The sequence below is a fragment of the Pristiophorus japonicus genome, chromosome 1, assembly GCF_044704955.1.
Source record: "Pristiophorus japonicus isolate sPriJap1 chromosome 1, sPriJap1.hap1, whole genome shotgun sequence".
In the NCBI taxonomy this organism is placed as follows: domain Eukaryota; kingdom Metazoa; phylum Chordata; class Chondrichthyes; family Pristiophoridae; genus Pristiophorus; species Pristiophorus japonicus.
This window is the reverse complement of record NC_091977.1, coordinates 339,024,207-339,045,449: the sequence shown is the minus strand read 5'-3', so window position 1 is coordinate 339,045,449 and position 21,243 is coordinate 339,024,207. Positions and strand designations below refer to the sequence as shown.

General features: G+C 43.0%; 1 protein-coding gene across 10 annotated transcripts in view; it reads left to right on the top strand.

Moving 5' to 3' along the window:
- golga4 (golgin A4) overlaps positions 1-21,243 on the top strand; it is a 550,135-nt gene that overhangs the window by 460,936 nt on the left and 67,956 nt on the right. For all 10 annotated transcript variants that reach the window (XM_070889514.1, XM_070889499.1, XM_070889470.1 and 7 more), the window contains 3 exons: positions 14,771-14,892; positions 18,820-18,950; positions 20,756-20,869. In XM_070889514.1, the coding sequence (XP_070745615.1) occupies positions 14,771-14,892; positions 18,820-18,950; positions 20,756-20,869 (367 nt within the window). The remainder of the gene's footprint in view (positions 1-14,770; positions 14,893-18,819; positions 18,951-20,755; positions 20,870-21,243) is intronic.

The window sequence follows — 21,243 nt, the reverse complement described above, 5'->3', positions numbered from 1 at the left end:
TGGGTCCCATGCGAAAACTGCTATTTTTAGGATTACAAATCTTCACAGTTGAAAGAAGAGTTTTTTTTCCTTCTACAATATTCCAGGAACTTGTATCCTCCACACAGCATTTGTGCTGATAGCATGTGCTATCTTTGTAGTTCCAAATGCTTGATTGTTTGAGAACCCTTATTAAAATCATGTGAGTTGCACTGCTGACTTCCCATTTTTCATCTAATGTGCTCAGACTAAGTGCCAGTTCAGGATGTCTTATATAAGAAATAGGAGCAGGAGTAGCCCATTTGGCCCCTCGAGCCTGCTCCGCCATTCAATAAGATCATAGCTGATCTGATCCTGACTTCAACTCCACTTCCCCGCTCGCTCCCCATAACCCTTGACTCCCTTATCATTCAAAAATCTTTCTATCTCTACCTTAAATATATTCGAAGACCCAGCTTCCAGAGCTCCTTGGGGTAGAGAATTCCAAAGATTCATGACCCTCTGAAAAAAGAAATTCCTCCTCATTTTATGTTTTAAATGGGCGAACCCTTATTCTGAAACTATGCCCCCTAGTTCTAGATTCCCTCATGAGGGGACACATCCTCTCTGCATCTACCCTGTCAAGACTCTTCAGAATCTTGTATGTTTCAATGAGATTACCTCTCATTCTTCTAAACTCCAATGAGTATTGGCCCAACCTGCTCAACCTTTCTTCATATAACAACCCCTTCATCTCGGGAATCAATCTCGTGAACCTTCTCTAAACTGCCTCCAATGCAAGTATAGCTTTCCTCAAATAAGGAGACCAAAACTGTACGCAGTACTCCAGGTGTGGTCTTACCAACGCCTTGTACAGTGTGATATTCCATCCCCCTTGCAATAAAGGTCAACATTCCATTTGCCTTCCTGATTACTTGCTGTACCTGCATGCTAACTTTTTGTGTTTCATGTACAAGAACCCCCAGATCTCTCTGTACTCTTTCCCTATTTAAATAGTAATTTGCTTTTTTATTTTTCCTACCAAAGTGGATAACCTCACATTTTCCCATATTATACTCCATCTGCCAAATTTTTGCCCACTCACTGAGCCTATCTATATCCCTTTGTAGATTCTTTGCATCCTCCTCACAACTTGCTTTTCCACCTATCTTTGTATTTATCAGCAAATTTGACGATGTTTCACTTGGTCCCTTCATCCAAATCATTCATATAGATTGTAAATATTTGAGGCCCCAGCACCGATCCCTGTGGCACCCCACTAGTTACAGTTTGCCAATTTAAAAATTACCCATTTATCCCGACTCTGTTTTCTGCTAATTAGCCAATCCTCTATCCACGCTAATATATTACCCCAACCCCGTGAGCTCTTATCTTGTACAGTAACCTTTTATGTGGCACTTTATCGAATGTTTTCTGGAAATTCAAATACATGATATCTAATGGTTCCACTTTATCCACCCTGCTCGTTACATCCTCAAAGAACTCCAGCAAATTTGTCAAACATTATTTAATTTTTATAAAACCATGCTGACTCTGCTTGACTGCATTATGATTTTCTAAATGTCCTGCTACTTCTTCCTTAATGATGAACTCCAGCATTTTCCCAATGACCAATGTTAGGCTAACTGGTCTATAGTTTCCTGCTTTCTGTCTCCCTCCTTTCTTAATAGGGGTGTCACATTTGTGGTTTTCCAGTCCGCAGGAAATTTTGGTAGATTGCAACCAATGCATCCACCATCTCTGCAGCCACTTTTAGGACCCTAGGATGCAGGCCATCAGGTCCAGGGGATTTGTCCACCTTTAGTCCCATTAGTTTGCCTCGTACTTTATCTCTAGCGATAGTGATTGTTTTAAGTCTCTTTCCCCCCCCCCCCCCCTCATTGCTCCTTGATTATCAATTATTGGGATGTTTTCAGTGTCTTTTACCATGAAGACCGATACAAAATATTTGTTCAAAGTCTCTGCCATTTCCCTGTTACCCATTATTAATTCCCCAGTTTCATCCTCTAAGGGATCAACATTTACTTTAGCTACTCGGTTCCTTTTTATATACCGGTAGAAGCTTTTCTGGTGGACTCAAAACCAATGTATTATAAGGAGGCTCTTCTACAGCCATCTTCCTTACAGCTGATGGTAGCAAGTCATCTTCCAGTCCATCATTGTGGGGCAACTGCCATCTCAGCCGCACATCAGCTCCCCAGTGCTTGAGATGGCTCAGCGATCTTGTTCAGGAGTACTGGGAGGGTTGGATCAGGTTTGGCAGGGTCTGCTTGTCTTAAATTGGACAGCACTTTCATATGGCTCCTCTGGTGGTGAAGGAAGTTGAACTGAAGAACCAAGATAGATTGCCCACTTTGTTGAGCCTTCTTCATTCTTTGATAAGGTGCAACGAGACCTGGGTGTCATGATACATCAGTCATTGAAGGTTAGCATGCAGGTACAGCAGGCGGTTAAGAAAGCAAATGGAATGTTGGCCTTCATAGCGAGGGGATTTGAATACAGGGGCAGGGAGGTGTTGCTACAGTTGTACAGGGCCTTGGTGAAGCCACACCTGGAGTATTGTGTACAGTTTTGGTCTCCTAACTTGAGGAAGGACATTCTTGCTATTGAGGGAGTGCAGCGAAGATTCACCAGACTGATTCCCGGGATGGCGGGACTGACCTATCAAGAAAGACTGGATCAACTGGGCTTGTATTCACTGGAGTTCAGAAGAATGAGAGGGGACCTCATGGAAACGTTTAAAATTCTGACGGGTTTAGACAGGTTAGATGCAGGAAGAATGTTCCCAATGTTGGGGAAGTCCAGAACCAGGGGTCACAGTCTGAGGATAAGGGGTAAGCCATTTAGGACCGAGATGAGGAGAAACTTCTTCACCCAGAGAGTGGTGAACCTGCGGAATTCTCTACCACAGAAAGTAGTTGAGGCCAATTCACTAAATATATTCAAAAGGGAGTTAGATGAAGTCCTTACTACTCGGGGGATCAAGGGTTATGGCGAGAAAGCAGGAAGGGGGTACTGAAGTTTCATGTTCAGCCATGAACTCATTGAATGGCGGTGCAGGCTAGAAGGGCTGAATGGCCTGCTCCTGCACCTATTTTCTATGTTTCTATATGTATTAATTACAATTCCTCCCAACTGTCCCCTCAGATAATGCTTGGTTGGTTTTTAAAATTTGGTTCGAGTTATTTTTGCAAAGTTAGTTAAGATTCAGGTCAGGTAAAAATGAATTGTTACTGTTGAGGACCTCCCCAGGGCTTTATACAATGCATATCTGGCTGTCTAACATTAATGTGTGCTAAAATCAAAGTTTGGGCATGCTTAATACATGATTTTCCCACAACTATTGAATCTTAACTACAAAATGAAAAAAAGCTATCACTCAAAGAATGAAGCGGATCCTGCAAGGTAGCACAACTTCCATTTGACCCTACCTTGAGTCAGTAGTAGCATCCTCACTGAGTCAGAAAGTCATGAGTTCTAAGCCCCACTCCAAAGACTTGAGCACATAATCTATGCTGACACTTAAGTGCAGCACTGTGAAAGTGCTGCAGTGTTGGAGGTGTCAACTTTCAGATCAGACATTAATACAAGGAGTTTGTTTGCCTGCTCAAGTGGACATAAATGATCCCTTGGTACCATTTGAAGAAGAGTAGGGGAATTCTCCTGGTGTCCTGGCCTACATTTATCCCTCAACCAACACCACTAAAACAGATTAGTTGGTCACTTATGTCATTGCTGTTTGTGGGACTTTGCTGTGTGCTGTGATTGGCTTTGGCGTTTATCTAGAAAACAACACTGATTATAATTCAAAAGTTCTTAATTGACAGGCTTTGGTGAGACCACACCTGGGGTTGGATTGTGCCTTGGTTAGCGCCCCGGAGGGGCTTTCATCCTGTGTGAGAGTACTGCGTCACGATTGTTTCAGCCACCACGGGAATGGTGCTGCTGGCTGCTTGGGGACAAAGGATACAGCCTAACCACCTAGCTAATGACCTATCTCCACAGAAGCCGAGTAACGCTGCAATGAGAGCCATGCGGCCACCCACAACATCATCGAGCAGACAAAAGGGGTGCTCAAGCGTTTCCAATGCCTGGACCGCTCTGGAGGCAGTCTTCAATATTCCCCTCAACAGGTGTCTGAATTCATTGTGGTGTGCTGCATGCTACACAATTTGGCCATCATGAGGAGCCAGGCATTGCAAGTGGGGATTGCAGCCCCACCTCGAGGAGGAGGGGGACAAGGAACAGGAGCATGGCGAGGCCTCAAATAGCCAGCCACACCATCCACGGTGAAGGCAGCGCGGCGATGCTGCTGATCCAAGAGCGCACGTCAGCAGCTCATAATGGATCGGTTCTCTTGAATGCAGGAAGCTGAGGGATGCAGCTAATATTGACTATGTACCACAATAATGGTACATCTCCGTTCAAGTCCACAATCATACACAAGACGGCAATGCAAAACGGTCCAAGTAACATGTTACTAACGACACCAACGCTGGCACCTCAAATAATACAACCAAACACCTCCCAGCAAGTAACTAAACAAAACACAACGTCCCATTGAAACACCATCCAGCAGAATGAAGTTCAACAATTTAATGACATATTTACAGCCATTATTTACATTGGGGGTGCATCTGTCCATGGTCGGCAAAGTCGTCTCCTTTACCCCCCTCCCACGCCTAGTGCCCCTCCTCATTGTGGTCTCTGCCTACAGCAAGTCTGCTTGAGGGCTGCTGTGTGTGTGGGGCAAACAGAACAGATGGCCTACCAGGACACCCTGGGCATGGAAGGCCCAGCTGCGGACTCCACCGCCTCAGCATCGGCAGCAGTCTGGGATAGCTTGGGCGTAGACCGCGGTAGGTGCAAAGGCAGAGTGGCAGTGGTGGGAGCCGGAATGCTGTCATCTTGAGGAAAGACAGTACCTTCCATTTACAGGGGCCCACCCCCACTCACATGGGACAGAGCGTCAGCGTCCGGAGCACGATGTGTGGGCACAACTTGCTGGCCGGCTTCAGTACCGTCACTTCCTCGTCGGACTGTGGGGAACACTGAGATGATGGCAGCAGTCAGTGATTGCATGTCATCACACTGAGACCGAAACACAGCAGTCTGCGATTTAATGCCAGCAATCACTGACAGCATCACATCACGAAGTTCTTGCGTAGCTTGGGCCTGTGATGCGATTGCTGCTGCCATGTCAATCATGGAACGCACCATCCCCTCTTGGACTCTACTATCGCTCGTTGAGCCAATCTTCCTCTGTGAGCGGGCTCATTGGACTTCTGAGAGGCACAGATAATGCTTGAGGCGGCCTCCGCCACACTCACAGCAAGTGCATCGATGTTCTGCGGGACCCCCTCCAATGCATCCATGAGGTCGCGGTGCATTTGCGTGGTCTCCCTGGACATAGCCACCAAGTCTGTCCATCTGCCAGTCTCTCAGCAGGTCTCCTGGGCCGACTCACCCTCTGGGGAGCTGGGCTCCGGGCTTCCCCTCCTGCTGTGCGTGCTGTAGGCCGCTGGGGCCAGGAGCCTCACGCTCTTCAAACCCTCACATTCAGGCTCCTCCACCGATGTTGTGTCCCCACTTGGTGGGACTGATGTGTCTCCCACTCAGCGAGCACACTGTCGTCTCCTCCCTCGTCATCTCCCCTATCGCCCGATGTGGATAGTTCAGGGGCAGGCTGATCATCTGTCAGCACAAAGCAACAAACGTGTGGTTAGCGGCAGGGGAGTGAGTAGGGAGATAAGAGAAAGGTGGCATTGGACATCTATATTTAAAGGGGGTAGGCCACTTGGGTCAAGGAATTCACACGAATTGCAAACGCCATTCACATACCGTCACTACCCATAGAGGGATTGGCCTCGCCACCAGCCACCACGTGAACTGGGTGCCCAAGAGGCCGATGCCTGCTGCTCCACCTCAGTGAGGTCCTGAAGATCAGGTTCTCCACCTTCGGTACGCTGCTGCTCCCAGCTATTATGAGCCAGTTTTGCCTACAATAAGAACAATGAGGTGGTGTGAGTGAGTGTGCAGCTCATCATGTGGCACATAGTAGAGTAGCTGCTACTATCTGGAAGTGTAAAGATGTGCATTATAATCTGTATGGCTGTGCACAGGGCATAAAGGAAGGCTGGGAGGAGGTAGGAGTCACCTAGGATTGCAGCTCAGGGTAACGTTTGACAAATGCATATCAAGAGTTAAAGGGTAGTGAGAGGAAGGGTGAAAATGAATAGGGGACAAGAAGGTCCGCGCCACTTGAATGCGCAGGGCATGGCTGGTGAACTGAGACTCCAGCATTCAGGTGGCTTCACCAACCCACACCATGGCCTGTAACACATAGAGAAGGGGCAGCTTCCTCAAAGACTTTGCATTGTGTGAGACAGTAATTTTCCAACCGTGGCAGTGGTGCATTAATGTTAAGGATACTAATCCTGGCGATCCTCGTGAGGTCGTTAAACTTCTTGTGACATAGGTTCGCAGTACGAGAAACGTGTCTCACAGAGACCTCCTGTGCTATCTCCCTCCAAATCCTCCGAAATACTCTTGGCACGGGCCTCTTTCCTCCAGTAAAATAGAAATAAATGGGTATGATCTGATAGCCATTACAGAGATGTGGTTGCAAGGTGACCAAGGCTGAAACTGAATATTCAGGAGTATTTGACATTTCAGAAGGATGGGCAGAAAGGAAAAGGAGGTGGGATAGCTCTGTTAATAAAGGATGAGATCAGTGCAGTGGTGAGAAATGATATTGGCTGAGAAGATCACGATGTAGAATCAGTTTGGGTGGAGATAAGAAATAAGGGGAAGAAGTCACTGGTGGGAGTAGTCTATCATCATCATCATAGGCAGTCCCTCGGAATCGAGGAAGACTTGCTTCCACTCTGAGCATGAGTTCTTAGGTGGCTGTACAGTCCAATACGAGAACCACAGTCTCTGTCACAGGTGGGATAGATAGTTGTTGAGGGAAAGGGTGGGCAGCGAGCCTGGTTTGCCGCACGCTCCTTCCGCTGCCTGCGCTTGATTTCTGCATGCTCTCGACGATGATACTCGAGGAGCTCAGCGCCCTCCCGAATGCACTTCCTCCACTTAGGGCGGTCTATGGCCAGGGACTCCCAGGTGTCAGTGGGGATGTCGCACTTTATCATGGAGGCTTTGAGGGTGTCCTTGTAAAGTTTCCTCTGTTCGCCTTTGGTTCGTTTGCCTTGGACGAGTTCCGAGTAGAGCGCTTGCTTTGGGAGTCTCGTGTCTGGCATGCGAACTATGTGGCCTGCCCAGCGGAGCTGATCAAGTGTGATCAGTGCTTCAATGCTGGGGATGTTGGCCTGGACGAGGACGCTAGCGTTTGTGCGTCTGTCCTCCCAGGGGATTTGCAGGATCTTGCGGAGACATCGCTGGTGGTATTTCTCCAGCGACTTGAGGTGTCGACTGTACATGGTCCACGTCTCTGAGCCATACAGGAGGGCGGGTATTACTATGGCCATGTAGACTATGAGCTTGGTGACAGTTATGAGGGACTGGTCTTCAAACACTTTTCCTCAGGCGGCCGAAGGCTGCACTGGCACACTGGAGGCGGTGTTGGATCTCGTCATCAATACCTGCTCTTGTTGATAGGAGGGGAAGTGGTCCACGTTGTCCAGGGACACGCCATGGAGCTTGATGTCTGGGGGGGCAGTGCTGTGCAGCGAGGACAGGCTGGTGGAGGACCTTTGTCTTACTCAATAGGCCCCCTTGCAATAGATACATTGTAGGACAGAGTATAAATTAAGAAATAATGAGGGCTTGTAAGAAAGGTACTGCAATAATCATGGGCGATTTTAATCTTCATATCGATTGGACCAATCAACTTGGCAAAGGTAGCCTTCAGGATGAGTTTAGAATGTATTTCGGATGGTTTCATCGAACAATATGTTGTGGAACGAGGGAGAAGGCTATTTTACATAAGAACATAAGAATTAGGAACAGGAGTAGGCCATCTAGCCCCTCGAGCCTGCTCCGCGATTCAACAAGATCATGGCTGATCTGGCCGTGGACTCAGTTCCACTTACCCGCCCGCTCCCCGTAACCCTTAATTCCCTTATTGGTTAAAAATCTATCTGTGACTTGAATACATTCAATGAGCTAGCCTCAACTGCTTCCTTGGGCAGAGAATTCCACAGATTCACAACCCTCTGGGAGAAGAAATTCCTTCTCAACTCGGTTTTAAATTGGCTCCCCCGTATTTTGAGGTTGTGCCCCCTAGTTCTAGTCACCCTGACCAGTGGAAACAACCTCTCTGCCTCTATCTTGTCTATCCCTTTCATTATTTAAAATGTTTCTATAAGACCCCCCCTCATCCTTCTGAACTCCAACGAGTAAAGACCCAGTCTACTCAATCGATCATCATAAGGTAACCCCCTCATCTCCGGAATCAGCCTCGTGAATCGTCTCTGTACCCCCTCCAAAGCTAGTATATCCTTCCTTAGGTAAGGTGACCAAAACTGCACGCAGTACTCCAGGTGTGGCCTCACCAATACCCTATACAGTTGCAGAAGGACCTCCCTGCTTTTGTACTCCATCCCTCTCGCAACGAAGGCCAACATTCCATTCGCCTTCCTGATTACCTGCTGCACCTGCAAACTAACTTTTTGGGATTCATGTACAAGGACCCCCAGGTCCCTCTGCACCGCAGCATGTTGTAATTTCTCCCCATTCAAATAATATTCCCTTTTACTGTTTTTTTTTTCCCAAGGTGGATGACCTCATACTTTCCGACATTGTATTCCATCTGCCCAACCTTAGCCCATTCGCTTAACCTATCCAAATCTCTTTGCAGCCTCTCTGTGTCCTCTACACAACCCGCTTTCCCACTAATCTTTGTGTCATCTGCAAATTTTGTTACACTACACTCTGTCCCCTCTTCCAGGTCATCTATGTATATTGTAAACAGTTGTGGTCCCAGCACCGATCCCTGTGGCACACCACTAACCACCGATTTCCAACCCGAAAAGGACCCATTTATCCCGACTCTCTGCTTTCTGTTCGCCAGCCAATTCTCTATCCATGCTAATACATTTCCTCTGACTCCACGTACCCTTATCTTTTGCAGTAACCTTTTGTGTGGCACCTTATCGAGTGCCTTTTGAAAATCTAAATTCACCACATCCATCGGTACACCTCTATCCATCATGCTCGTTATATCCTCAAAGAATTCCAGTAAATTAGTTAAACCTGATTTCCCCTTCATGAGTCCATGCTGCGTCTGCTTGATTGCACTATTCCTATCTAGATGTTCCGCTATTTCTTCCTTAATAGTTTCAAGCATTTTCCCCACTACAGATGTTAAACTAACCGGCCTATAGTTACCTGCCTTTTGTCTGCCTCCTTTTTGAAACAGAGGTGTTACATTAGCTGTTTTCCAATCCGCTGGTACCTCCCCAGAGTCCAGAGAATTTTGGTAGATTATAACGAATGCATCTGCTATAACTTCCGCCATCTCTTTTAATACCCTGGGATGCATTTCATCAGGACCAGGGGACTTGTCTACCTTGAGTCCCATTAGCCTGTCCAGCACTAACCCCCTAGTGATAGTGATTATCTCAAGGTCCTCCCTTCCCACATTCCTGTGACCAGCAATTTTTGGCATGGCTTTTGTGTCTTTCACTGTGAAGACCGAAGCAAAATAATTGTTTAAGGTCTCAGCCATTTCCACATTTCTCATTATTAAATTCCCCTTCTCATCTTCTAAGGGATCAACATTTACTTTCGTCACTCTTTTCCGTTTTATATATCTGTAAAAGCTTTTACTATCCGTTTTTATGTTTTGCGCAAGTTTACCTTCGTAATCTATCTTTCCTTTCTTTATTGCTTTCTTAGTCATTCTTTGCTGTCGTTTAAAATTTTCCCAATCTTCTATTTTCCCACCAACCTTGGCCACCTTATACGCATTGGTTTTTTAATTTGATACTCTCTTTTATTTCCTTGGTTATCCACGGCTGGTTATCCCTTCTCTTACCGCCCTTCTTTTTCACTGGAATATATTTTTGTTGAGCACTATGAAAGAGCTCCTTAAAAGTCCTCCACTGTTCCTCAATTGTGCCACCGTTTAGTCTGTGTTTCCAGTCTACTTTAGCCAACTCTGCCCTCATCCCACTGTAGTCCCCTTTGTTTAAGCATAGTACGCTCGTTTGAGACACTACTTCCTCACCCTCAATCTGTATTACAAATTCAACCATACTGTGATCACTCATTCTGAGAGGATCTTTTACTCGGAGATCGTTTATTATTTCTGCCTCATTACACAGGACTGGTAATGTGTAATTAGATAGGATTAATTAATTAATCTCATAGTAAAGGATCCCCGAGGGAAGAGTGATCATAGCATGTTAGAATTTCAAATTCAGTTTGAGGGTGAGAAACTTGGGTCTCAAACTAGTGTCTTGGATTTGAATAAAGGCATGAAGACAGTTGGCTAAAGTGGACTGGGAAAATAGATTAAAGGGTAAAACAGTAGATAAGCAGTGGCAAACATTTAAGGAGATATTTCATAACTCTCAGCAAAGATATATTCCAGTGAGAAATGTACAAGAAAAATAACTATTGCAGGAGTTGAGTTTTACTATCAACTCGTAATTGTTCGCTGGTTTAGTGCCTGTGTTGTAACGTAATCACCTCGCCCTTCTCTTCTGTCCCTTCTTCTCCCAAAAAAGATTATTGTGTGCATATATAAAATGTATTTCTATACAGATTTATTTCCATATATATCCTTTATGTAATGAATTAGAATTAACTTGCCTCAGTTGTTGCACTCCCACCTAGAAATCAGGTTGCAGTTTTAAACCCTACTCCATGAGTGGAGCACATAATCTAGGCTGACACTTCAGTGCAATACGGTGGGATTACGGCATCGTTGGAGTTGCTATTTAAGATGTTAAACCAAGGCCCTGGTTGCCTGATCCACTGGTTCATGTGGTCATAAAAGATCCCATGGCACTATTTGAAAAAGAGTAGTGAGTTCTCCTGGTGTCTTCGCCAATAGTCCTCCTTCAACCAACGCAAAAGCAGATAAGTAGTCATTGTTATAATTTTCTGTTTGCGGGATCATGTGCAGATTGGCTGCCGTATGTGCCTATATAACAAAATAATTCATTGGCTTTGGGATGTCTTGAGGATGTGATACAGTGCTATATAAATGTTTTGTTTCAGTTACTGGCAAGAATTGTAATAAAAGCAAATCATTTTCAGAAACTCACTGTTTTAATATAAGGCAGTGGCTAAAATAAAATCCACCTAGAAACATCCGTGGTAACATTTCAAAAGGAAAATGCTGCTGCTAAACCTTTATTATTACTTTGTTCCATTTAGGATGATAAAAATATTAAGTTAAATAAGCTGTGAGGAGGACATAACGAGCCTGCAAAGGGATATATACAGGTTAAGTGTGTGGGCAATAAGGTGGCTGATGGAGTATAATGTGAGGTTATTCACTTCGGTCAAAAGAATAGAAAAAACATTTTTTAAATGGTGAGAAAGTATTTTTGGTGTTCAGAGAGATTTAGGTGTCCTCATACAGGAAACATAGAGTTAGCATGCAAGTACAGCAAGCAATTAGGAAGGCAAATGACATGTTCGCCTTTATTGCAAGGGGGTTGGAGTACAAGAGTAAGGAAGTCTTGCTACAGTTGTACAGGGCTTTGGTGAGACCACACCTGGAATACTGTGCACAGTTTCAGTCTCCTTATCTGAGGAAGGATGTACTTGCCTTCGAGGCAGTGCAATGAAGGTTCACTAGATTGGACAGCCCTCTCATCCCAGGAATCATTGAGGAGAGATTCTATAGGTTGGGCCTATACGGTCTGGAGTTTAGAAGAATGAGAGGTGATCTCATTGAAACACACAAAATTCTGAGGGGAATTGACAGGGTAGATACTAAGAGGTTGTTTCCCCAGACTGGAGAGTCCTGAACCAGGGCGCAATCGTCTCAGGATAAGGGGTAGGCATTTAAGACTCAGATGAGGAGGAATTTCTTCACTCAGAGCATTGTGAATCTTTGGAATTCTCTGCCCCAAAGTGATGTAGATGCTCAGTAATTGAGTATATTCAAGGCTGAGATGGATAGGTTTTTGGACTCTAGAGATGTGGAGTTGAGGTCGAAGATCAGCCATGATTTTATTGAATGGCAGAGCAGGCTCGAGAGGTCATATGGCCTACTCCTCCTAATTATTATGTTCTTATGTTTTATTAAAGTGAAATAATGTAGCACATAAGTAAGAATATGAAAATATTGTGGTTCTGTCGTGGCATTAACTTTCACAGTATTGAACTGGTGAATGTCTTTGGATTCTAGCTGTTCTGCCTTTACTGAGTGTTAAGCAGCCTAGTGAAACAGTCGTAGAGCAATGCCTTGTTGGCTATTTACTACTGTCACTCATCCTTTGAACAGGTAGCTGTCAGGTAGCTATAATCTGTATATGAAGAAGTTATATGGGCTGGGTACTCTGACTTTAGCTTAATTTTGCAACAGCACTGAACATATGCAAGCATTAATTCCACCGATGAGACAGAGGTATTTGGGTGCACTTGCACTCTGCTGCTCAGAGGTTTAAAGGATGCTGAAGACTCCATTGTACCTGACCTGTATAAAGTGGGCACCATGAATCAAGTGATACTATTTAATATATTTTACTCCTGCAGCCTGGTTAGCATGAAAAAGGCCTTAAGATGTATAATAAACAGCACTTTACTCGTTTAACAATGCTCGCTGAACCCAGCCTTAAAAGAGCAGCAGCTGCTCTGTTATCTCAGTTGTATTTTTTACACGAACTGTTCTATGATTTGAAGTGAAATTGCAAATGTCATTGCTGAATCCTGGCCAGTTTTGTACTTAAGAATTGTGTCCCTTTAACCCTTGGTTGCGAATCATTCAACTCTCATCATTTAGGACCCTTACAGTTTGCAGCAGAAACTTTATCCTATCATGCTTAGCTGAATTTGAATTCAGATACTCGAGGTGAAAGGTCAGTGCCTTAACCTGAAGCAATGCTCAGCCCCTGAGGCTGTGGGTAAACATGTTCCTCTGTTCTTAAAGACTACAACTTGGAGTTTTAATTTTGGAATATTTAACTATTAAGTCTGTACTTGCTGTCACCATACAGCTTTAGATTTATCAGTATATATAATAATTCAATTTGTTAGATTTCCAAATTGACACGCAGATCTGTATGAAAAAGTCAGTAGGAACATTAACTAGAGGCAATGCTAAATACTTCATTGTCAGTGTCAGCTGTGGTTCAGTTGGTAGCACTCTTGCCTCTGAGTCAGAAGGTTGTGGGTTCAAGTCCCATTCCAGAGCAAGTTATTATTTAACTCGAGAAAGATTGCAAAGTACAGCAGGACCTGGAGGTACTTGTGCATGAAACACAAAAAGATAGTATGCAGGTACAGCAAATGATCAGGAAGGCCAATGGAATCTTGACCTTTATTGCAAAGGAGATGGAGTATAAAAGCAGGGAAGTCATGCTACAGCTATACAGGTTATTGGTGAGGCTACACCTGGAATATTGCATGCAGTTTTGGTTTCCATATTTACAAAAGGATATACTTGCTTAGGAGGCAGTTCAGAGAAGGTTCACAAGGTTGCTTCCGGAGATGAGGGGGTTGACTTATGAGGAAAGGTTGAGTAGGTTGGGCCTCTACTCATTGGAATTCAGAAGAATGAGAGGTGATCTTATCGAAACATATAAGATTATGAGGGGGCTTGACAAGGTGGATGAGGAGAGGATGTTTCCACTGATGGGGGATACTAGAACTAGAGGGCATGATCTTAGAATAAGGGGCCGCCCATTTAAAACTGAGATGAGGAGAAATTTCTTCTGAGGGTTGTAAATTTGTGGAATTCACTGCCTTAGAGAGCTGTGGAAGCTGAGACATTGAATAAATTTAAAACAGAAATAGACAGTTTCTTAAACGATAAGGGGATTAGGGGTTATGGGGAACGGGCGGGGAAGTGGAGCTGAGTCCATGATCAGATCAACCATGACCTTATTGAATGGCAGAGCAGGCTCGAGGGGCATATGGCCTACTTCTCGTTTTTCTTATGTTCTTATGTTTCAGAGACTTGAGCTCAAAAACTAGGTTGACACTCTAGTGCAGTACTGAGGGAGTGCTGTGAGGGTGGACTTAAAAGATTCCATGCCACTATTTCGAAGAAGATTTATCCCCAGTGTCCTGGCCAATATTTATCCCTCAATCAATATAACAAAAACAGATTATCTGATCATTATCACATAGCTGTTTGTGCCCAAATTGGCGGCTGTGTTTCCTACAGTACATTACAACAGTACATTTCAAAAGTACTTCATTGGCTGTAAAGCGCTTTGGAACATCCGGTGGTCGTGAAAGGCACTATATAAAGGCAAGTCTTTCCTTTTTCATTGTTTCATACAGAAATATGTATGTACTGTGTTTTTGCCCAGTCTGAATTTGTTTTATTAGTTTTTTTCCTAAATGTTAGTGAATTTTAATTAGAACAATTAATGAATTTTTCCCAAATGCCAGGTTATAACTTTCACTTCATTGTCGTAAACAATCAGAAGCAAGAACATATAAATAGATGCAGTCTAACATTGGTACCTACATAAATGCTCAAAAAGTGTTTTAGGTAACTGTATTTTCTAATCCTTAATTATGTTTGCTTAGCCGCCTTATCTAATAGGTAGAAAATTATCGTTGAGTCCACCATTTTATTCTGAGGCAAACTGGAAATATTACTGAGCTTTTCTTGCTGGTGACCATTGTTTTTGTTTTACAGGCTGGAACTGGAGGATCTGCAGCTGAAACACAACTCCACTCTCAAACAGTTAATGCGAGAATTCAATACACAGCTCGCTCAGAAAGAACAAGAGCTAGAACTATCAGTCAAAGAAACCATTAGTAAGTACAAGTACGAGAACAAGAAGTGATTCTGTATATATTTACTTGCTTAAAGGGTAATGTAGTATCATCTTTCAGTAGATATGTCTATTGGCTATGAAAACTAGAAATCTCTCTTTTTGCCCTTATTTTTATAGGTTGAAGTTTTTCCACTGAGAATTAAATCCCTTTGACATGGTTGTAGATTTAATTTGGTCTTCATGTTATGAAATGGGCTCTAAAAATTGTTCAACCTCACAGAAAGCTCAAATACAGTTTATTATGTAACAGGAGCTACACTAATCATTGGGAAGTTTGTTGGCCATTGAGCTCTACCTGCTTTTAAAAGGAAGGCAGATGGAAGTGAAATGCAAGTACTAACTGCAGAAAAAATCTGAACTGAAACAATTGAGGACAAAAATCAAATCCTGGTTTTCAGTTTGCTTTTTCTGTATTGCATGTTAAAAGTAAAAGATGCCACATGGTAAAGTAGGCAGGGTTAATTGGGCACAAAACCACTCCGCTGTGTTATTGTGTCAAGTATCGAGTATAAGCCAAATACTACAGGGTCATTTCTACCCAGTGAAAATAGAAAATGGCTTCAGAGCAAATCATCTGCTCATCTACTTAACACAATTGGTGCATAATATATAGTGCCAGGATAACTGAAAAGGTATTAAAATAGGGTAGAGAAATTAAGATTGTATTTAGTTTGTTTAAATTGAGAAATCTTTAAGGGCACATAAAATGTTTGCCCTGCATGAGTAATGTAAATGGTTATGGTTAATTCATCACCATGACTAAAATCCAGTAAAATCCTAGTTTATTTTACTGTTGGAAGTTAAATGTGTCTGAACTTTGTACTGGTCATTTCAGTAAATTATTTTCCTGTAGAATTAAAGCTGCCTTATATCGACACGTGCACGTTGGAAATGAATGTGTAAATCACAGTCCTTACTTAAAAATTATGTAGCTTCATTTATCAAGGATGGGCTCTGAAGTAACTATATTTTAATATACTAAGTTCACAGGATACAAATACATGTTTATGTATAGTCATATGACTGATAGCCATGTGACCTCCATCAGTTTAGCCTCTGGATTTAGCTGAGGCAGCTGCCTTGGTGCTGAGTTTAGTTTATTGTAACATACACCATTGGATCCACCATTTACCAATAAAACTATATTCAAAGAATAACAAAAGTTAAGATGAATCAAAGAGTCTCTCATAAGATCACTCTTAAGTCTAGCCCTCAGCAGCCTCAGCACAAGCAAAGACAATATTCTGGATCTGGTAAATGCATATTCATCCACCAACAAAGCATTCATCAAAGAAATGCAAAAGCCTTCCTTAAGGGATCCTCCTAGCATGCTTTAGGGTCCAGCCTCACAGTCCTAAGTGTTATCTGGAGGATAGACTGATCCATCTAGCCATAGCTTTGCAGGTTTTCCCTGTCAATAGCTGGATGTCCTGCTAATGAGATACAGTAGGATTTTGATAGGTTGAATAAGGACAGACTGCTTCCCCTGGTTGGGTAAATGGTGATGAAAGGTTATCAATTTAAAATTGTCACTGAGAGTGAGGAGAGAAATTTGTTCACACGGGATTGTCAGAGCATGGAAAGCTTTGTCACAATGAGTGGTTGAAGCAGAGGCTGTTGTATTGTTTGCAGATAAATAGATAAACATTTGAAGCAGAGGAAGATACTGGGCTAAGGGAAGATTGCAGAGCAGCGGGCTTAATTTTGGATTGCTCTAGCAAAGAGCCAGCATAGAAGGGGCAAACCAAACAGTGAGCCTCGCTGGTTCCAACGTATTTCTGTAAATCATTGCTGCATCCCACTTGCAAAGTTTGTACCACTTCACACGAATCTCTGAAGGAATCCAGTTTAGTTAACTTTTTTTCCAGGTACCGTAAGTCTATTGACATATCCTCTATACATGAAGTGTTGATTCCTCCCAAGAAGCAGTAGAAACAGTTGTTTGGGTCAAGGAATGTTTCATCCAGTTGTGGATCATTTATGCTATGAAAACTGCATTCATACGGTCTAACCAAATTGGCCTAACCATGACTCGCGTCTCTTCATAAAGAGGCGTTAGGGAGGAACTCTTGTTGATAACATTGCCTGGGGTTGTACATTTCCTCAACAGTCTGCTATGGATGCTATGACCAGAAGCAGTAGGACAATTGTCCACAAGATGGCATTGCTGCATGTAATACCATATCCCTATAATTTGTCACCTCAAAACTCTAATCTATGGAACAAGTAGAGGCTATGGTACAAAGCTTCAGTTTGCGCCAGCAAAGTATCTAAGGACTTCAAGGAAAGATAGCTAAGCATAGTTCAAGCCAAGTGAACAGCTAACTCATGCTCTGGGCTGAAAATGCAGTCCCTCAGCAGGATTTGCTCAGGGAACTCAACCACTCCATCAAGGACCTAAAAAGATTAAACTTTTTGGGCTGATTTTAACTTGACATGACTTGTGGATTTACCACGGTAGTGGTCCTAAAATCGCAGTGTTGCACTTGCTGCCCCATTTTTGCTCTGATCCTGCCCACCGCCATTTTGCCCAAAGCCTTTACAAGGGCTGCCCAGACTCTCGCCTGAATCAATTTTTGAGGGACAGGTGCGCATATGACAACATACTCGCACGGTGAAGCAGCAAAGGCCCAAAAAGTTCAGTACAAAATTATTTTTGTGAGGCCAGTAAGAGCAGGAGTGCTCCTCTTCATAAGTATACTGTGTCCCACTGCTGCCCCGCCATCCACAATTGCTATCTCTTTTGGGCCGAACTGGCTGCCGTTCCGTTCAGCTTCCAAATTGCCCGCTATTCCCCCAACCGGCAGTCAGTGAGCTACAGCACGCACCTATTCAGGGCATACAACTCTCCAGCAGCATGGTAATGAGGTCTGGCCCTTAAAATGGCTCGGGTCTCCCGCTGGCAGCAATGGGTCTGCGTTTTGCCTGCTGGCTGCCCGTTCCATGCCTGGAGTTTAAAATCTAGCCCTTTTATATCCTCCTCCTCTGCCAATAGTAAGCGAGGGTTATGTTCTCCACTTGGAAGCAAATTCTGAGACATGGTTTTCTCCAGGCAATTCAAAGCTTTAGAAAAGTCAAGTTAACGAAGAACCTCTGCTTATTAGAGCTGTTCTGTGTGGCTAGGAATACTTGTGATTCTGTTTCTGCCTTAATTTTGAAGGATAAGTTCAAAGTAACTGCCCTGCTACAGATTCTCGAAGCTTGGCCATTGAGTTTGAATGATTCTAAATGATTTTTTAGAATTTAGCCAAATGTGACTGTGCAGTAAAATTTCCCCTTCTGAGATAAGGAGGTTTTATGCTTGTCTGAACCTGGATGATTGGCTGGTTTGAGTGCCTTCAGGGGAGTCCCTTAAGGGAGGCAGTCTGAAAAGTAAGTGTAGCTATAGCTAATGAGTTCGTAGCTGATTGGGAGATGTCCCAACTACATACTAAACAGGAGCCTGGTTCTAGAAAGGGCTAGGCATACTGAAAACACAGCGAACTAAGAAGTGCTTTTATGTCTTTATTTGATAACTTCAACCATCATTCTAATGCTGCATATTAGCTATATTTTCACTGCCCTGCAGCTAAATCTCCTTTACAATGATCTTGTAATTTTTGTTACTGTTTGAGAAGTTACTGCACGTATCTAGGAAATATTCCACTTTGAAAGCTCCAATGTAAGAGTTTTGTGCACTGGTGTTAGAAGCCCTGTTTTAATCTTTTACCTTGTATCTAGCAATCCTGTTGTGTTCACAAATGTGACAGCCCAAGTTCTGTTCGAGTTGCAGGTGGGTTGCCTGCTTTCAGAGAGATGTTTTCTTCAATGGATATTGTTCTTGCGTGACTTCTGTAATCATATACTATTTGAACCTGTAGATAAACTAAAGTGTGGTAAATTGAGATAGATTTGTTTACTTTCTCAGGCAAAGCCCAGGAAGTGGAAGCTGAGCTACTGGAAACCCACAAGGAGGACGTAAACCAGCTGTACCGCAAGATAGCTGAAAAGGATGATTATCTACAAAGGACGACAAAAAAATATGAAGAGATTTTGCAGGTACTTAATGCTGGTGTGGTAACAGTTATGGTTTTGATTGTTCAGAATTGCCATCTTTATGGACAAAGATAGCTGAATAATATGATAAAAGCTCAGCAGGAATTTAAAAGTCATAAGCTCTTTCTTTGAAATGCATCTGATTGCTCACTATTTGACGTTTAGAATTGCATTTCAGAGATTGTCTGAGAGAAAAGCTAGTAATCAAATGTCAATGAGAGTTGACTGTCGTGTGGAAATACTGATGAAAATGGTTGTGGAATAAAAATACAGTGAACCTTATTCAACTGTGACCAAGTGGAGCTCACAAGCTAAGTCCAGGCAAGGGAAGCCATTAGATTATAGAAACTTGCAATCCCACATCACAGAATCTTAACTGCCTCGCTGAACGGCTCCAGAGTTTTTGTCTCCCACTACCCTTCTCAGAGGACCATATCAGGTATTAACTGATCTTTTTGTGAAATGCTGCTTCCTGACATCAGTCCTGAACCAGTCTTTCCCCAGTTTTTATCTGCTTCTCATCCTGTAGTCATAGCGGAACTTGAAATAGTGTTCAGGATTAACCTATGAGGTCCACTCTTACACAATTTCATTTAAGGCTGAAGAGTTTTAAGTGTTTCTAACGTTTCCTCAAAATTCAATCCTCTGACGCTCGGCATCAGCCTCGTGGCACTTCTTGGCACCACTTTCAGAGCTTGGGTATGCTGCGGTGACCAGAAAAGAATGTCATGTTCAAGATGGAGCCTGATCAGAGCACTGCAGTTTCAGCATGATGGCCTCAGACTTGCATCCGAGTAAATTTGGCAATGTAGCTCAGTATGATTTTGCATTGTTAGTTGCTGCTCTGCAATGACTGACTAGCGTTGTCTAATATCTCTCATCCTCTCCCCTAGCTCATTTGATGCTATTAATTATGTACCCTGTGTCCGTGTCTAAAACTTGCATTTATCGGCGTTGAATTTAATTTATCGTCATTTTTCCCATTTGCAAATTTTCTGAATTCCTTCATTGTTTCAGCAGACTTTACTGCTGTACTCTGCCCCAGTTTATTATAATTTATAAATTTGACCAACTTGCATTGTGCTTCTGAACCTAGATCATTTATGTAGTTCAGAAGCAAGAGGGACAACTGATTGCTAGGGTGCTTGACTCAGTAGAACTCCACCTCCCTCCATCACCCTAAGCTAGTACCTGCTGCTTACTCTCTTTCAGCCAATTCCTTATGCATCTCCAAGTTTTACCTAGGCCAACCTTCCATTGCCCAAGGGAAGACCATAAAATAATGAGGTATCTGTTGTAGTGAGGTTTCATTGTATTATAAATATTCCCTATGGAAACCTGTAAAGCCCATAATAGGATTTGAGGGCTGCATTATATTTATATTGAGATTTTGCATTCATGTTACTGTACCAGAACATAGTATTTATCAAAATAACTGGTCAAGTCATTTTCTGCATTGACTGAAAGCCAGGGAAAAGGTCCAAGAAACTTCTGAGTCTTGCACAACTTTCTTTAGTTGATCTGGCAACATTGGCCAGTATCAGGATAGCCCAGATTCTTCCAACACAGCGACACACTTCCCTGCAGGACAACAGATGGATGTATCTCATCAGTTTTTCTGTAAAGGAATCTCAGCTGGTACTTTGTTGAGGAATAACTCAACACCTGTATGGCTGTCTGTCTTGTGCTCTGAAACATGTGTTGATCTCATCTTTGTCTTTTTCTCCTCCCCCATGCCCCTAGAGGTGGCAAAATATACATGAGAGTAAATGTGATTTTAAATTAACAATAATTGTGACATTTTTAAGTCTCGAGAAGAAGAAATGGCTGCTAAGGTGACTGAGTTGGAGACGCAACTAGTGGAGTTACAAGCCCGACAGCAGCAGTTATTGCGTGATGAGGAAAATCAGAATATGGCACAGGTAATATACACTCAATTATTATCAGTGAGCGCTATACTAAATGAACAGTATGAATTCTTCAAAACTAGTGCTGTGACATCACACAATAATTGTAAGCTTTGCTGCAGTGGATTCCATGGCGTAGCTGTCGACCTATGTGAAGTAGGCAAGGTGAACAACACAAATTAAGCATTAAATAACAATACGTATAGAAGTTTTATTTTTGAGGAGTATAGAAAAAAGAGGCAATAATAAAAATCACCTATGATGCAAGTTATTTTTTAAAGCTGGCTACTTTTTTGTTGTAAGAAAATGTAGTATTTTATAGGTTTTATTAAACTATGTATGTTCAAAAAAAGACACCGGGCAGGAATTTCTTTGATTTGACTTGAGCC